We start from the raw sequence: 16425 nt of genomic DNA, 5'->3' as shown, positions 1-16425 counted from the left end.
TGTATATAGCTTTAACCATGTTTTAATGTGATATGTGTTTTCCATAGCAATTAATTCCTTATTCAGGAGTCTGACTTTTATTGTGCCTTCAATTTTTGATCCACTGAGTTTGGATTATTTGTACCACCTATACAATTTGAAATTGCACATTATGTATTTTATTTTTAGTAGATGTGAAATGTGTTTTCCATAGTAACAACTTCCTTATTTAGGAGCCCGATTGTGACTGTGCCTTAAATGTTTTTGATCCACTGAATTTTTGGGATATTTTTTCTTTTTAAATTCTAAGATTCTAGTTCCCCTATATGATGTCCTTTTTAAGTTTCCTTTTGTTGTACATCCCTTGTAAGTTTTTGAGATTTTTGAGAAATTTTTTTGTACCACCTATACACTTGGATATTGCTCATCATGTACTTGTTATGTGAATGGGCCATCATTTGAACATGAGTGAGTTTAATAGAAGTCTCCTCCTATATCCATCCTTAAGGGATGCCTCCTAATAGATGAAATTGTTAAAATACAATACTAACTATCTATTAACTTCTTGGAGTCTCTACATATCTCTCTTGAATGTATTAGTCTTTCTAGATTGTTCTCGAATATTTTAAATACACATATAAAAGATGCTCATTTAGATAAGAATAAATTAAGAAGCATCTAAAATATGTAAGATTGAAGAGGAGTTTAGAAAGATCTTTTTGCTTGAGCTCCAAGGATCCTTCTCCGGAGAGATGTCCCCATAGGTAAATCAATCAAGTGAAGAAAGTGAGGAAAGTAAGGAAAGTGAGTTAGAGAATGCGAGAAAGTTCTCTCAAAGAGTCCATTTGTATACTTTCCTAATAAAAGTTTCTTTCTTCACGAGATTATCTCTGTCCTTTAGTGCTAATTTCTTCGTAGGAAGTTAATAATAGGGGGGAGAAATATTGGCCTTTAGCAAACTAGCAAGTGGGTAGATGCCCCATTTAGTTCCTGTAGTCAGCAGCTAATTAGACTTTCTTCATTCCTCTGTTGTTACAAGAACAACTTGACCAATCATGTACCATAAGTAAAATCCGGCTATCAGATCCTTCTCGAGGCTTTTGAGTTTCAATCATATAAACGAATCCTTCCCTAGCTTGATCTGGTAGATGGCAGTCTAGTGATCCAATCCACTTCAAAGATTGAGCTAAACCATGCAGTTATCAACAATAAGTTAATTGGTTCACTTAGATAAGAATAATCTTCCATCTTTTATTAGCCACTTCCCAAATAATCTTACATATTAACCAATCGATTAATTTGTTAGTCAACTTCTCTGAGATATTGCTATCCGACCATTCAAGTCATTTTTAGGATTATCAAGCCTTATTCTCTTATTTGTCAATCTACAAGATTCTGTTTGGACATCGACTGAGTTTAAGGTAAAGAAGGGCATCTGTTGATTAGTCCATAATCCATGCTTCTTTAGTCAGATGTAATGTATCCATGAATATTAATAGCAAAGAAAAAACAAGACTTTTTTACTTTTTCAAAATCAATCGTCTGCTCCTTTCAGGATTACCATTGGACATCTTAATCCCTCAGTAACTATTCGTTTTTTCATCACCACGTCAGTAATAAGCAATATTTTTGGAGTTTTCTCCAAGGAAATGCGATATGAGACTGGGAATATTTCTAGCAGTTAGGGTCGAGTCATCATCATTCAATTATGAAATATCATCGTACATGTTAGAGAGTAAGTTAGCTTGAATAGCAGAATCTGAAACTTGATGGTTGTGAATGCTTCATATATCTATTGAAGTCGCTTTGTTCTAAAACTTCGGGTAAGCTTAATAAATAAAACACTTGATGTTCCTAGATATGAGCTTTGGGGCAAGCACGGGTGTCCTTGATTAGTAGGAGTGGGGCCCTTGATATCGGACCATAAAAGGAAAAGGAAAAAAGCTACGGTCAAAGTGTCTAGTCCTTGGAAAATTGTTACAAATATATAAACCAAGGCATCTGTTTCCCTGAAAGTAATATCATTCTAAGGTTGTTACTTGGATACATCTCCTCCATAGTAGCTTCATGTGACAATTGGCTTCTCTCTCTCTTTCATATGAAATAAAATTGCTCAGTTCCGTGAAATTGATGAAGCACATAGTTAAAAAATGTTCCATGAAAGATCAAAATCCAAAATCAGCTTCCATCCGTCCTAGCAACTACCCAACTGGCTAAAGATTTTTTAAATTCAAACAAGGGAGTGATTCGAACCTCCGATCTTTTGATTGAGAATATGTATCTTAACCAGTTGAGTTTTGTTCAGATTGACAAGTAGCTAAACCTAAACCAATAGAATTAACGTCCTCTGTTTAAACGAAACCGATTTTTGCCTTAATTAGGAGCAACTGGCCGCAACATGGGGTCAGTCACAGATTCTACGGAGAAGCAGTAGAAGTTAGCAAAGAAAAGCTTCACCTCCATATTTAATTGATTCCAATTGTTTCTGTGTTGCAATCATTGATGCATTGAAAACTCAGTGTTCGGAATGAGTTAAGAAAGCATGAGTCTACATATTCATCAAACCAACTGTGAGATTATGCCTACAAAAAGCGGTTCCCTGTTAGGAAACCAAACCACTGTTGCTTGAAAAGTAGAGTGAAAAAGCACTTTCTGGGTCAGCAGCAGTAGCAGTGTCCAGGTGAAGAGTAAGAGAGAGATCCAGCATAATGCCTACTTCTTATTAAGGTTTTTCTCTTTATTCTATGGAATAATAATGTGTTATTTTCTTTCTTCTGTTCATATTTCTTCTTATTTTTCTCGCTATTTTCAACTGGATCGATCGGAGGATTTGGCATCAGAGTTAATCATTGTCAAACTCCTATTACAGTTTTCAAAAGAGGGAAAAATCATGGAGGACTTTTCTTCACTGATGATCTCAAAACAACTTGATGAGTTTATGCTTCTTTGTGGATTGTTTCTAAATGGGTATTGTTAGTTTTTTCTTTGTTGTTTGAATGTTTACTACATAAAATCGTATTGTAACTTTTTTACTGTTGAATAACCTAATATTGGTCGGTGTTTATTTGTATTCCTAACTCAGTAATTCAAGATTTTTTTTAATATAATTAAACTTAATTTTAAGCTTCTATCTAATAATACTTTTTAACATTTCTCTTCATTTGTAGAGTTTTGGAATTAGTATGCCTATACCATGTTCGATCACTATTAAAATAAAAAATTTTCTTTATAAAAAATTGTCTTTGAAACTAATTATTTAAACTTTAATAAATTTAGACACGATCGGACAATAAACAACATTACTAAAATTTCAACTTAAAATAAAAATTTTTTAACTTCGTTTGGGAGAGGAGATCACGGTGTTTAACCTATTTAACTTGATCAGATGATATATTTCCAACCAAAATTGTTAAGTTAATAAATTACTCTAAATTTAATTTTTCTTATAATAAATTAAATTCTTTTATTCATATTCAGATTCGAGATATAATTATGTATCAGTACGGCCCATTTCCATCGAATACAACGTACGGAAGCATGCCGGAGACGGCGGCCAGCGGGGGCGTCAACTTCTCGCAACCAACGGCGGAGGAGCCGCCGCCGCCCAACAATGGCTGCAACTTCCACTACCACCACCAAATCTTCCCAGTAGATCAAACCACCGCCGGCAGCGGCCGCAACAACTGCCACGAAATATTCCAGTCGGAATCCTTCGTCGTGGAAGGAAATGAGATGAGCCGGCTTGGTGGATTCAGCCGCCGCCGTCCTTCTCCGTGAAGGAGCGGCTGAAGACCGCCGTCGGGTACTTGAGAGAATGCACGAAAGATCGCGACGTTCTCGTCCAGCTGTGGGCCCCACCGACGAAAGCGACAGCTAACTGCGGTGGCCAGCTGTACTCTTTCGCCGAGTGGAACTCTCGGCGGAGGCCGCGAGTTGACTCAGTTGCCGGAGAGAGGAGTATCCGCGGTTGAGCGACGGCGGCCGGGGATAGCTGGCGCTACCGGTATCCGATTTTCACTGAACTTTTCAGCACTCCATCTCGTGCATGATCTTAAAAGTATAAACTGATATATATTATATAATGGTGGATTTAGATGATGCTCTGAAAATAAGGGATAGCAGGCGTCTTCCTCTCAACTCTCTCTTTCTCTCTCTTGTACTCGGAGGCATACACTTTTCTCTCTCCTCTCTCTTCCTTATTTTTCATTCATCTCATCTCAATGACTTAATTGTTGGAGCTTAAAATTCAAAGATAAAATAACAAATACACGCACAAAAGAATGGGTCACGTCTAAAAGAGAGGTAAAAACTCAACAAAGAACATCAAGGACAAAGAGTTCACATAAACCCACACATAGAAAAGAAAAAAACAGAACACACAAAAAAAGGCTCTCGCTCTCGCTCCCGCCCTTTTCACTCCCTCTCGCTCCCGCTCTCGACGTATGTCTCTCATCGAAAAAAAATTGTAAATGGAGCAACTTGTTGCTTGTTTTTTCAGAGGAGGTGAAGAAAAAAGAATGGGAATGGGAAGATGTGGCTTAGGAGTGATAAGGAGGAAGATAGCAATAAATATTTAGGGTTTTTTTATGGAGAGTAAATAAGAGAGAAGGTTGGTTGAATTTTTCAAGAAAGAGAGAATTTGTAACCATATAGGGAGGGAAGATGAGAGAGAAATGGAGGAGAAAGTAATAATTTGAAGAAAAAATGAAAAGGGTAAATACGTATTTTCACACAAAATTGATGTCAGCAAAAAATGAGGAGAGGGGTATGAAATGGACCTTTGAAAAAGGCTATTTAGCCCGATACCCCGAGTTTAAACCACTTCACTAAACATGTTGAATTCTTCAGTGTGGTTATTGGGCAGCTGGATTTCATGTCCTCTTTTCACCCTGCAATATTGTCAAAAACCATAAAATCCTTAACAAGAAACTTTGACAACTTTTGTTGCATAAGTTCATCAGAGTTTTCTTTTGGTTTTTTTCTCATTCAGTAAAACATTTATGTACTTTGAAGAGGATATGCAAGCAACATGGGATAACAAGGTGGCCTTCTTGAAAGATCAAGAAAGTAGGCCGTTCTCTAAGGAAACTCCAGCTTGTGATTGACTCGGTTCGAGGTGCTGAGGGTGCGATACAGATCGGGTACTTCTATAAAAGCTTCCCTCAATTGAAGTCTCCCAGCTAGAGATTGCCAGGCGATTCAATTTAGACGATATTACAAGACGTTGACGATGATGGGGAATGGGTTCTCTTGACATGTGATGCAGACCTTGAAGAGTCTAAGGAAATATTCAGAGCATCTTGTAGCCGGACTATCAGACTCTGCCTCCAATGGATTTCTCAGCAGGCTTTAGGAAGCTCCATTGGCAGTAAGTAGCAGCCCATCCTGCTGAAACCATCGCACTTGTTACTTTAGAATAGAACTTACCGCTTGTTTATCATTACTTAGCAGTTGCTAATGGTGGGATTAAAATAGTAGGAAACTTATAACAGGAAAAGAGCCACTCTTTATCTTTCTTATAAGAAAAATGGTAGAGCAGAGAAACTAAATAAAACATATTAGGACAGTTTATAAAAATTTATAGCCAAGTATGTGTCATATAAGCACGCACTTTTGATCTATCCAGTTGAGAGAATACATGAAAGGCTAGAGACTTTATATGCATTTAAACCAGTTCCCCACCCCAAAAAGTATATATTTACTTGATTCTGTCTGCATAACATTTCACACTGAATACTGTATTTTCACAACAGAGATATTTCTTAAGTGCTTACAGTGATTTTAATTCAATATCTTTCGTGTCAATGTATAACAATGAGATGAACCCTCGGCATTTCTAATTCTTTTATGGTCTGTTCCATATGTGCCAATGAAAAAAGCAATGTAGTTTGCTCCCTGTTCTCTTAGTTTGACGCTCCATTCCATATTTCATTTTCCTAGGCCATAGGACTTAGAAATAAGTTATAGTAACAAAAACTATATATACCGGACAGAACAAGCTCAAGATTTAAAATTGAAAGCATTAGAAATTATTTGAACATGGAAAAAATTATTACCAGAGTGCCCTGTTGTGGATCTCCAAGCTGACACAGTGAAACTACTAAGTGGTGCTAGAGTTTCCACTTTCAATGATGTATAACAAAAACTCGATGCTTGTCTATTTATTCTTCCTCTTCGTTTTTGCTCCTTTTCTTCTCAACGAGCTGACAAAATAAAAATTCATGGTATCTCACTACAAGTAAGCCAGCATATCAAAATGAATCTCAATCATTCCTAGTTCCTACATGACAAGTCTAAAATAGGTAAAACCCTAGATTCAAGATTCAAGAGTAACTGGAAATTACTCCATCTATCTTCTCATTGTTATGGTACTTTGTTAAAAGAATTCCAGATTTCTACCTGATGTACAGATGTTTTTTGCTCCCTGACATCAACATTCGGCACCTTAGCAAGTTTTAGCATATTCCCATGTTTTCCTGTCCCTCAAGAACTTGAAAAAACTTTAAGCATCACCATCCCAGTAATCATGAGTGCTAAATTTCTGAGGCTGCAAAGTTGTAATACTTCCTTGACCCCATCCTTTCAACACACGCTTAAGAGCTTTCTGTGCAATCCCACTGCCATCATTTCTGTTGAAGTTGTGCAGCCGCAATCCAGGCACATGACATACATAGAACACAAAATTAAGTATTCTTTGACAACACAAAAAAATCAATTAAATCAATAGCCTCACTATTTTAACTATTCTTAGCCTAAAGTTCAACTGAATTGATAACTGGAAATTTCAATTCAGTACTAAAGTGTCCGTCTACAGAAGACTTTCACTCTATATTTAAGGTTACGACATTTTAAAAAAAAAGACCCTCAAAAGACCATCATATTCTTCAAAAAGGCGTTTCAGATGAAAAAAATACTGAAAAGAGCACTAAAGCTAGTGCAGAAAAGTGAAAACCACATCATCGATTATAATTTTAAATGATCGTACCTGTGAACTATCTTGTGCCAATCACCTTCATCATAATTATTTGATCTTCTGCGGATTATCTTATTCTCATGTTGGCTGGGGTCGGTTTCTGAAGCCATTTCCATCATCTTTTCTGCAAATTCATCAGCTGCATGCTTGTTTCCTCTTTTACCTAATCCATCAATCACTGGCATGAATGATGCATGGTCAAACCTGTACTGTTTATCCATCATCTTATGAAGAATGAAACTAGCATCATCTAATTTTTCATCCTTGCAAAGCCTTTCGATCAGGTCCTTGTAAAGAAAGTTTTTCAAGGCAAGAGATCTATCTAATGCAGCTTCGAATAGCTCTTTAGCCTTGAAAGTTTCACCTCCAGCAAGTAGCTCATTGAACATAAAACTATATAAGGATTCCTTGTGGCCGCATAAACTTAAAGCTATCTCAAATAAGTCTTGAGCTGCTCCAAAGTCGCAAGCCTTGAGGAAAGCTCCAATTAAAATTCTAAATGTATATACATTAGGATATATACCCTTCTGCAGCATTTCATCCAAAAGAGAAGTGGCATCTTTCACTTTCCCACCTTCAGATAGGCATCTAATAATGTTATTGTAAGTGTAAATATTAGGAGAAATTCCACTCTCTCTCATCTCATCCATCAACCCATATATTTCGAATATTTGATTACTACCTAAGCCCTCGATCAGTGAATTATACGTTCGAAGGCTCTTGTTGCAACCTTTTTTCTCCATTTCCTTGAGAACTCTAAAAGCAGATGATAACTTTCCTTGTTTACAGTAACTATGTATGAAAGTATCGAATATTAGTGAATCAGGAGATAGCCCTTTCCCAATCATCTCCAGAAGCTTCTTTTTTGCTTCATCAATCCTCCCAACCTTGCATAACCCACTTATTATGGTCGCATATGTAACCGAGTCAGGCATACACTTCTTCCCACTATTGCCAACATCAAAAAGACCAATAAAAGAATTCCCTAGATTACCGAGAGAAGCACTTCCATGGGTCCACATGCCACTCACTATTTCAATAGCCTTGTCCAGATTCCCAGTTTTACAGAGGCCATTAATCATTGTATTGCAAGTTACATTATCCAAGCCATAATTTCTTTCATTCATCTTTTGTAGCAACTCTTCTGCTTCTGATGCTCTCCCCTCTTTCCACAGGCTGTGGAGCAAAATGTTGCAAGTATACATATTTGGAAAGCAACCAACCTGCATCATTTCACGAAGAACATAATTGGCTTTAACTATCTTTCCTCTACAGCAGTATCCATGCAGTAAAGTACTGTAAGTTACAGTATCTGGGGCTAGACCACTCTCTCTCATTAGGCCTAGTATAGATCTTGCATCAGAAAACATCCCATATTTACAGAGTCCATAAATCAAAATGTTATACGAGTAAAGGTTGGGTTTTATACTCTTTTCTGCCATCTCATTTAGAATCAAACGAGCTTCAAGGAGCTGTCCACTTCTGACCAAACCTAACAACCATATATTATAGCTCTCCAAGCTCAAAAAAGTTGCAGATCTTTTCATAGAATCAAAGAGAGCCTTGGATTCCTCTAGCATTCCTTCATTACAAAATCCTTCTAGCATTAAATTATATGTTACAATATTGGGCTGAGGCAACCCCAACTCTTCATCTATTTGCATATCTCTAAAAATTCTGCAAGCTTCTAAAATTTGCCCAGATTTACAGAGGGCGGCTATTCTACAATTGAAAGTTACAATATCTGGAGAAAGACCAGCGTCTCTCATCCTTTCCACCAATTTCTCAGCCTCAGCAGTCTGACCTTCTCCACAAACAGCAGATATCACAGTATTGTACACAACCCTATTGGGAAGAGTTCCAGAGCTCGTCAATTCGTCCAAAAGTTCAATACCTCGATAATGGAGCCCAGCTCTACAATACCCACGAACCAAAATCCCAAGACTAAACTCATTAGGCTCACACCCTTTTTCAGACATTTTATCAAACACTTCCCGAGCGTTCTCTAAGTGACCCATTTCACAAAGCGCAAGTATCAAGAGATTGAAAGTATAAGTCTGTGGCTTAACTCTAGCAACAACCATATCCTTATAAAGCCAGATCACAAAATCAACACGGCTCTCCTTCAAAGAGCACCGAAACAGAAAATTATAGAAAGAAATTGCAGGGGGGTCATCGGGAAACCTGGTTCGGAGCGATTGAAACTGAGATATGACGCTTTCGAAGAGACCCGAACCAGCCAGCGATTGAACAAGTGAAAATCCGGATGGGTGAGCGAAATCGCGGTGCTGCGACAAGAGGAGCTGGTGAAGGTGATCGATCTCTGGGTGCATTTTTGCAGTGATGAGGATGCGGGCGATTGCGGGTAGAGATTGAAGAGAGGTTTTGAAGAAAGAGGAGGAGGCGGCAATGGGGGATGAGAGGATTCGCTTGAAGAGAAGCCATGCTAGTTTAGGATTGTTGGAATTAAGGTATATGGCTTTTGAGAGTCTGGTTGCTCGGTCCATTTACAGGCTTTCGTGTTTGCCTTTTCTCCGTTTTGCAATTTCAGTTGGAAAGCGCGGGAGAGCAAATAACAACAATACGAAAATTATGCGGCATGGAAGTGTCGTCTAGCCGGTGAGCAGCAAAATTTGATTGGTTTTTTTTTTTTTTAAATTTGAATTTGAAATATCTTGAACTTACATCTTTTGATTAGAAATTGATATTAAGTTGAATTATGCTCGATAATTAAAGTGAGTTGATACGATACATATCTTTTTTTATTTTTGTGATATATTATAACAAGTAGGAAATTGTAAAAAATAAAGACAACTTTTAAGGCCTTTTTAGACTATTAGTACTTTTTAGAAGAGAAAAGACTGCTCTTTTAAAAAAATAAAAATAACATCATGAATCCTTCCTTCCTCCAACTTAAAAAATGTATGCACTTCCTCCATCCTCCCGATCCAATCTCCATAGAGACGCAAGAGGAGAGGAGGGGTGGGTGGGTTTTCGGGTTCTAAAAGGACAAGAATGGCATTTCACACCTAAAAAATCCGAATAGTCTGCCAACGAAAATGTTTCCTAAAAGTCTTTAAAACCTTAAAGATTGTCTTATTTATGACAACTTTCATGTACACGTGGGTAAGATGATTGAACACTTTAAATTAATAAACTTAACAAATTAAGTCATCAATGTAGATAGATTACTTTATTATGATGTTAATTCATATACATGATGCAATTGGGACAGCAAAGCGAGAAACTAAATTCAGGATGCTAGCCAAGCTTTCACGTCTTTTGACACTTTTTCTTTATTTTTTTTATTTCTTCTCTTTGAACTTCAAATGCGTTTCAAACTTTGCTTTGATATCATTAATCTATATGTTAAATTTTAATTATTAGTTTTTACTATATAAACAAGGTGAAGTATGATCAAATCAAAATTTAAAAGTCAAAAAGAAGATAAACTTACCAACTTGAACATAGCTGAGGTTCGAATTCTTACATCCATGTGTTGAACTAAAACAACATAGACCTATTTTTTCACTCAGTACTTATCTGGCAAAGAAATAAAAACCCAAAAGAATAAGAAAAGGAATAGGGGAAAAATCAAAACTACCAAATTTGTTGAATTAGTTCAACGATAACTCTACTTCAGAATAAAAAGAATTGATGTTCCTACAGACCCAAACCAGTTTCAAAATGCTTGAGAAAAATGGAAGGAAACGCTAAAAATTCCTTTCAGTTCAACATCAAATATGCTCGCAATAGGAAAGTTTATTCACTAAAATATTGCTTATTGATAGTATATACTAAGGCACCTATGGTCCCCAACCTGAACTTAGCTCAACTAATTAAGGTACCTATTTCATATTAAAAGGTCGTGAATTCAAATCTTCATATTCGTATTAAAAAAAACTGTCTGGTCTAATTCATTGATTGAGCCAAGCCAAGCGACTAATGGCTATACATTTCTAGAGAACTAACGGTTACCTAGAAAAATTTTGCATCTTTATCAATTTTGTGGGAGAGTTTTTGAGGAGCATTACAGGCATAATATACAAAATCTAGAGGATAAGAATGTTTTCAGGTATACCGTATATTGAACGAGGCATCCACCGTCGTCCAAGTCCAGTTCGAGCAGCATACACAACGAACTAACTAAAGGCACCCATCACAGTAACGGTTACCCCGAAACCAGATCAGTCTCATGGTGCAAAACCTGAAAAGGACCTTTTAACCATTATCAGTGAAAAAAATCTAGCTCCCCTGTCCTCAAATTGTGCTTCTTTGGTGGTCAGTATGGAAAATTTTAGAACTTGAACGGCAAAAATCATCTATTCCATATTCTTTTCTATTGAAAAATTGAGTGGGAGAAGGGGAAAAAAATTGTTATTCACTGATGTTACATAGCTGAAGATAATGGTTGCCATACATCACATGTTTAGACCAGTATGACTTGTACTTAGAAACGGCTAGATCTAACCAAGGCTTGTAGTTTCCATTGTAATGGATAACAGCAGCATTATCTATTTCTGTGAAGTTCAGGGCAGGGTCATATCCGAGACCCAGCACGTGCCACCCTCTGTCTAGTGGATAAGTGAGATTGTAAAATGTGATCAGACCTGGTGGAAGTGACCCAAGTTTCCAGAGCGTTCGGTCCTCGTTCTGCAACAGAGATTTTTCCATTAGCAATCGAAATATGTTTAATTAAAAAGCAGAGCTATATGCATAGGGAGTTGGAACTACACTTCAAAGTAAAGCTATGCACTCTGGAGTTCATGTCTATATGTAACAAGAGACATTTTCTGCTCCGTGATTCTGATTAGAGTTTGTGCTTTGGGAAATAACATAACAAAAGTATGTCTTAATCTACTCTTAACTTTCTAGTCCTTTGCAATAAATTTTCATGTTGCATTTAACAGAAGTTTTGAGGCACTTGTTTTTTGTGATACCAGACCAAATATGTGGCTTAGAACACAAGCTAAGTAGACATTTGTCAAGAAACTACAAAATGAATATCAAAGTAGTTAAGCGGAAAGCAGAAAAAAGATTTGATAGGCTTTACCATATCTTGCCAATGGTGGTATATTCCAGTGATGTTTCGCTTTCTCCATTCCTTCAAGTCAAAAATATTCATGCCAAATGCCCAACCACAAGCATTAGGATCAAAATTCTCGGAGATCTTTGGATTTGAGAAGTTGAGATATTTATCAAACCTATGAAAGCTTTCTTTACAGGTCTCCACTGCCCCATTCACCATGCCTTTCAGATCAATGGACCATAAGGGCGTTAAATCCTTCTGAACTACGATATCATCATCTAAAAATAGGATCTTGTCCAACTTGGGATACACTTCGGGGAGGTAGAATCTAAGATGATTCAGCATGGACAAATACTTTGGGTTCCGATACTTCAGATTATCCATACCAACAGAGAGGGAAGAAGGATGATTTGCCTTGAAGTAATACTCTTTAAGTCTTGCAGACTCAAGTTGTCGTAGAACAGAACAGTAAGAGGAATTCAACCACTTGAAATCATCAATATTTTCAACTTGGATTGTTGCTTTCGAAGGAGGATTGACAAGAAACCACATTTTCATAGCAGCAAAATTCAGCTTATCTGTGACAATATGGAAAACATGTTTCTCAGGTTCCTCTGCATGCAAAACCGTAGAGTTGACTACCACGGACGTTGCTAACACATTATCTGAGAAAATTGCATAGTGATACAGAGAAGGATTTTCAGTCTTTTCTCTGTCAACATTATGATTAAGATGGTGACCCTGCAGGAAATAGTCTCCTGCAAGCTGTAAAGGGAGGCAATGCAAGGCTTTAGGGACTGTTTTGGCTGCAAGCTGAGTCAAGAATGCACTCTTTTTCTTCTGGGCATTAACATTGTCCTCAGTTGACTGTAGCATGGCTCTCAACTTTCTCGCCATAGTAAGACAATCATACAGTTCATCTTTGGCCATTGCAAGAGCATGACCCATGGTTTTTGCTCGATCTAGTGCACTACAAAAAAAAAACAAAGAACAGGCATGGAAACTAATAACAGATATTCAAATGATAACAGGAATATAGTATGAAGCTTTCTAAAACCTTGGGTGAAGCCCTGCATCAGAATTTGCTTCCCCGATGACAAGTTGACTTTCTCTACAGTGTTTCATTAAAGTATTGTAAAGTGTGGTTTCATTATTTGACCTTGCAATATTTGCATATGCTTTGGCCATAATGATCTGATCACGCATAAGTTTCAAGGTGGAATCAGATTTTGGGTTTTCAAAATCTCTCCGCCAAATGCTGTACTTTCCCTTCACAGTAGTGTCAAAGCTTTTGGATCGTTCAATAGCGGCTGCTGCCATCTGACTGTCTATCTCTTTATCTTGTCGAATCAAATCTGCAGCTCGTAAAGCCCTCCTCTCCTTTCGCATTGCCTAAAATAAACAAGTAATTAAATACTAGAAATTACTTCAAAATACCTATGTGGGTAAGCCAAGTAGAAGCATCGGAAAGATTACCCGTCGTTTTAGCTTCACTGGATTCATTGATGATAAATGAGAAAAATCAGCTTCACCTTCTTCTCCAGGAGGATGGTCATCCACAGAGTGTTCCACCTTCTCTTCATTTTCCATCCCAGAAACTAATGAGTCTGTCTGAAAGGAAAGAATAAATGAATTATATTTTACCTGAGCATATACACCAGGCAAATATTATGATATTAAACAAACCACTATGACCTTTGTGAAGTATAACAACAAGAGTTAAAGAAAAAAGATCGATCACTGACATTTTACCTTGAATGGATTTGGTGTTATATGGAAAGTTTGGAACTAACTAAAAAAGGCACAGGTATAATATAATCATGTTTTAACCCCATTGTACATTATCTAAACAAAAATATTCAAGAGGACTTAGTCAGCCTTAAAAATATTCACAGTACCTGAGAGCTCAGTGGCTGGTGGTGGGTTCCATCCATGGAATTTTCCCATACCCAGGAGGCAGATAAATCCTTCAATTTAACCCTTCCAAGGCGGAAAGCACCAGAAGGATCACTGTAGGCTGCAATTATGTCAATATCCTGTTTGAAATGAATGATACAAACATAAATATTGTAAGTGTTAAATGCAAAGAATATTAAAATTTATGAACTTCATAACACGTTAATACCTTATCATCTGCATTAGTGCTGATTCTATTGGCAGTCTCTTGTTCCTGCAAGCATTTGAATTGGTCACCGGGTGCGATCTTCTGAATGCAGAAAGCTTATAAATGATATAAAATTAAAATTGAGTATATGCAACGATCCCACACTTAGTTAATTGATAGAATTTCTTTCTACCTTGAGTAATGTGAGGACAATAACTAAACTCATAAATAAAACATAACTTCATCAAGAAGACCTCTGGTGACATCAGTACTTAGCCTTCAATTCAGTTGCAATATTTTTTCTTTTAGCCATCTCTTTATTTCAAGTATATTAAATATTATAATTCGGATATGACTAACCAAACAAGTTGGAAAGAAGAACATGTGTAGAATAAACCAAGGAACCTCACAATTGCATGAAGTGACCACTAGACCAGAAATCAACTGTATGCGTGCATATTACCACTTGTTATTATTGCCCCAAGCATAACACCAAAGTGCAAATAATGCCATAAATTAGACAAGGTTACTGTTTCACTCACCTAAAGGCTAGATGATATGATCTAGTAATAGGAAATCACCTATCAACTACTACTCAGTCTGAAGTCTTTTAATTTGACTATGTTAATCCTCAAGGGTGATCATTAAGGGTTTCATATCTTTGCACAGGTATTACTCAGTCTGAAGTCTTTTAATTTGACATTGTCAATCCTCAAGGGTGATCTTTAAGGGTTTCATATCTTTGCACAAGTATTACTCAGTCTGAAGTCCTTTATTTGACAATGTCGTGCGATCAATCCACTACTAAAATATCCTAAACTAAGGAAACTATTAACCCATGATAATGGGAATTCACCTACCAACCAAGTGACTACATCTGAATTCAAAAAAATATATATATATATATTTACTAACAAAAAAAAAAAGTAGAACCACAACATTAGATGTAAAATGTGCCACAAAGAGGTACAAGTGTGGTACCTCTTCATCTCCACACTGAACACATTGATGCAGGGGCTTGCCATTTTGACTGCAGAATAAAAAAGATCAAGCCTCAATGTTTATTTATCAGACAGAAAACCATCTCTCTGTGCAAGAAGATAATTGAATAAAGAATGCACAGTTAAATGAAGAGTAAACAAATGGCTGGCATAGCAAATCTTTCAGCAATCTTCTTACGTGAGAGAAGCATTGGATGCATCCGCACCAGTGAGACCAACATGAAATACAACCTGCATCGAAAATTAGGCATTTGAACTTGACGCTTAAACTGCATCTATCTGGAAAACGGAAATAGATGTATATAAAACTACGATCTGATTACGGAATGAATTCTTCTAAATCCTCAAACTAAAGATACAAGCGGAGCAACACTATCACGAAATGATTGCAACACAACAGAAGCGCAAACTTAAGATCAGAGTCAACAGTCTGATTCATTTCACTAAGGAGCAATAAAAAACTATCAAAACAACCGGCATCAATCTACATCATGCTACTCCAAGAGCCGCAAGAAAAAAGGTAATTCAAAGACCACATCGAGGTCTTAGAGGAATTCAGCTCACAATCGCTACTGTACCGGATGAGAAAGATCTTGAAGAACATATATGTAAATCCATTACCGCATTTCAACAAGAAAAAAGAAACGGAACCAAAACATCCAAAAGAAAAGGAATCGAAACTTGTTACCAAGAAGACGCAGAAGAGAAACAGAAGATTAAAGCTCAGAGAAATTCTTCTTCGGAGAGCTTCCATGGCAGAATTGGAGAGAAATTATTCTTAGAAGGAAGGCAGTATCTTCAGGATTCACTTCGTCTTCATCCGCCAGCGCGGGACTGTCACGCCGAACAGAACTTCAAGTCCGTAGATCAAGAAGAGAAGGTAAAAAATAAAAATAATAAAATAATGAAAAAAAAGGATTTCTCGGAAATTATTTTATAATATTCTGTTACTAATAACAAATTTTTCATTTTTTCTTATTCAAGAAATATTATTCATAAATTAAAAAAATTATGATCAAATAACTGATAAATACGGTTTCGAACATAGTTCGTTGAAATTGTTTGTAACCATATTATGAGGAGGAAAATTTCTGTTAGGGTTAAATATACGCTAGAATTGTTATACTACCAAAAAAAAAGGAGAGAAATTTCGTTTAATGACAAAAAATTAATATATTTTTTTAAATGGATTTTTTTTAATATGACATAATTTTGAATTTTTTTTTAAGTATAGTTTACCTTAAGTTAGATTTTGATTTAATTATGCTATTTTTGTAAAATGTATAGAAGTAACTATATATTTAACAATATATGATAACTACCGTTTCTTATTAAAAAA

The 16425-nt window shown here is 36.5% G+C and overlaps 2 protein-coding genes across 8 annotated transcripts; both read right to left on the bottom strand.

Moving 5' to 3' along the window:
• Window positions 1–3950: 3950 nt before the first annotated feature.
• On the bottom strand, window positions 3951–10129 carry LOC111007553 (Pentatricopeptide repeat (PPR) superfamily protein). Of its 4 annotated transcripts, none has more exons than XM_022279953.2 (5): window positions 6965–10129; window positions 6379–6608; window positions 6036–6182; window positions 4986–5367; window positions 3951–4868 (listed from the first exon to the last, which is right to left on the bottom strand). In XM_022279953.2, the coding sequence occupies exons 1-2, from the start codon at window positions 9457–9459 to the stop codon at window positions 6482–6484; spliced, it is 2622 nt and encodes an 873-aa protein (XP_022135645.1). In that variant the 5' UTR covers window positions 9460–10129; the 3' UTR covers window positions 3951–4868; window positions 4986–5367; window positions 6036–6182; window positions 6379–6481. The 4 variants fall into 4 exon arrangements, with proteins under 4 accessions (XP_022135645.1, XP_022135646.1, XP_022135644.1 ...); XM_022279954.2 differs by lacking the exon at window positions 3951–4868 and adding an exon at window positions 5754–5915 and having other exon boundaries at window positions 4877–5367; XM_022279952.2 differs by lacking the exon at window positions 3951–4868 and having other exon boundaries at window positions 4877–5367.
• A 1127-nt stretch (window positions 10130–11256) lies between these two features.
• GAUT3 (galacturonosyltransferase 3) lies at window positions 11257–15966 on the bottom strand. Of its 4 annotated transcripts, none has more exons than XM_022280418.2 (9): window positions 15775–15966; window positions 15265–15317; window positions 15067–15115; window positions 14107–14187; window positions 13880–14017; window positions 13458–13592; window positions 13039–13373; window positions 12006–12951; window positions 11257–11605 (listed from the first exon to the last, which is right to left on the bottom strand). In XM_022280418.2, the coding sequence occupies exons 1-9, from the start codon at window positions 15838–15840 to the stop codon at window positions 11330–11332; spliced, it is 2079 nt and encodes a 692-aa protein (XP_022136110.1). In that variant the 5' UTR covers window positions 15841–15966; the 3' UTR covers window positions 11257–11329. The 4 variants fall into 4 exon arrangements, with proteins under 4 accessions (XP_022136110.1, XP_022136111.1, XP_087979342.1 ...); XM_022280419.2 differs by having other exon boundaries at window positions 14107–14151; window positions 15775–15965; XM_088123216.1 differs by having other exon boundaries at window positions 15265–15365; window positions 15775–15927.
• Between the last annotated feature and the right edge of the window lie 459 nt (window positions 15967–16425).

Source organism: Momordica charantia (assembly GCF_013281855.1).
Source record: "Momordica charantia cultivar OHB3-1 chromosome 4 unlocalized genomic scaffold, Mcharantia_2.0 BLBB01000004.1, whole genome shotgun sequence".
In the NCBI taxonomy this organism is placed as follows: Eukaryota; Viridiplantae; Streptophyta; class Magnoliopsida; order Cucurbitales; family Cucurbitaceae; genus Momordica; species Momordica charantia.
The sequence above is the reverse complement of the archived record's forward strand: the minus strand, read 5'-3'. Positions and strand labels throughout refer to the sequence as shown.

Coding starts and splice junctions, on each gene's coding strand:
- GAUT3 (XM_022280418.2), bottom strand. CDS start 15,840: ATGGAAGCTCTCCGAAGAAGAATTTCTCTGAGCTTTAATCTTCTGTTT. Junction 13,374..13,457: donor CAGTGAAGCTAAAACGACGG/GTAATCTTTCCG, acceptor TGTTTATTTTAG/GCAATGCGAAAGGAGAGGAG. Junction 11,606..12,005: donor ACCACCATTGGCAAGATATG/GTAAAGCCTATC, acceptor TCTCTGTTGCAG/AACGAGGACCGAACGCTCTG.
- LOC111007553 (XM_022279953.2), bottom strand. CDS start 9,459: ATGGACCGAGCAACCAGACTCTCAAAAGCCATATACCTTAATTCCAAC. Junction 6,609..6,964: donor TGGCACAAGATAGTTCACAG/GTACGATCATTT, acceptor CAACTTCAACAG/AAATGATGGCAGTGGGATTG.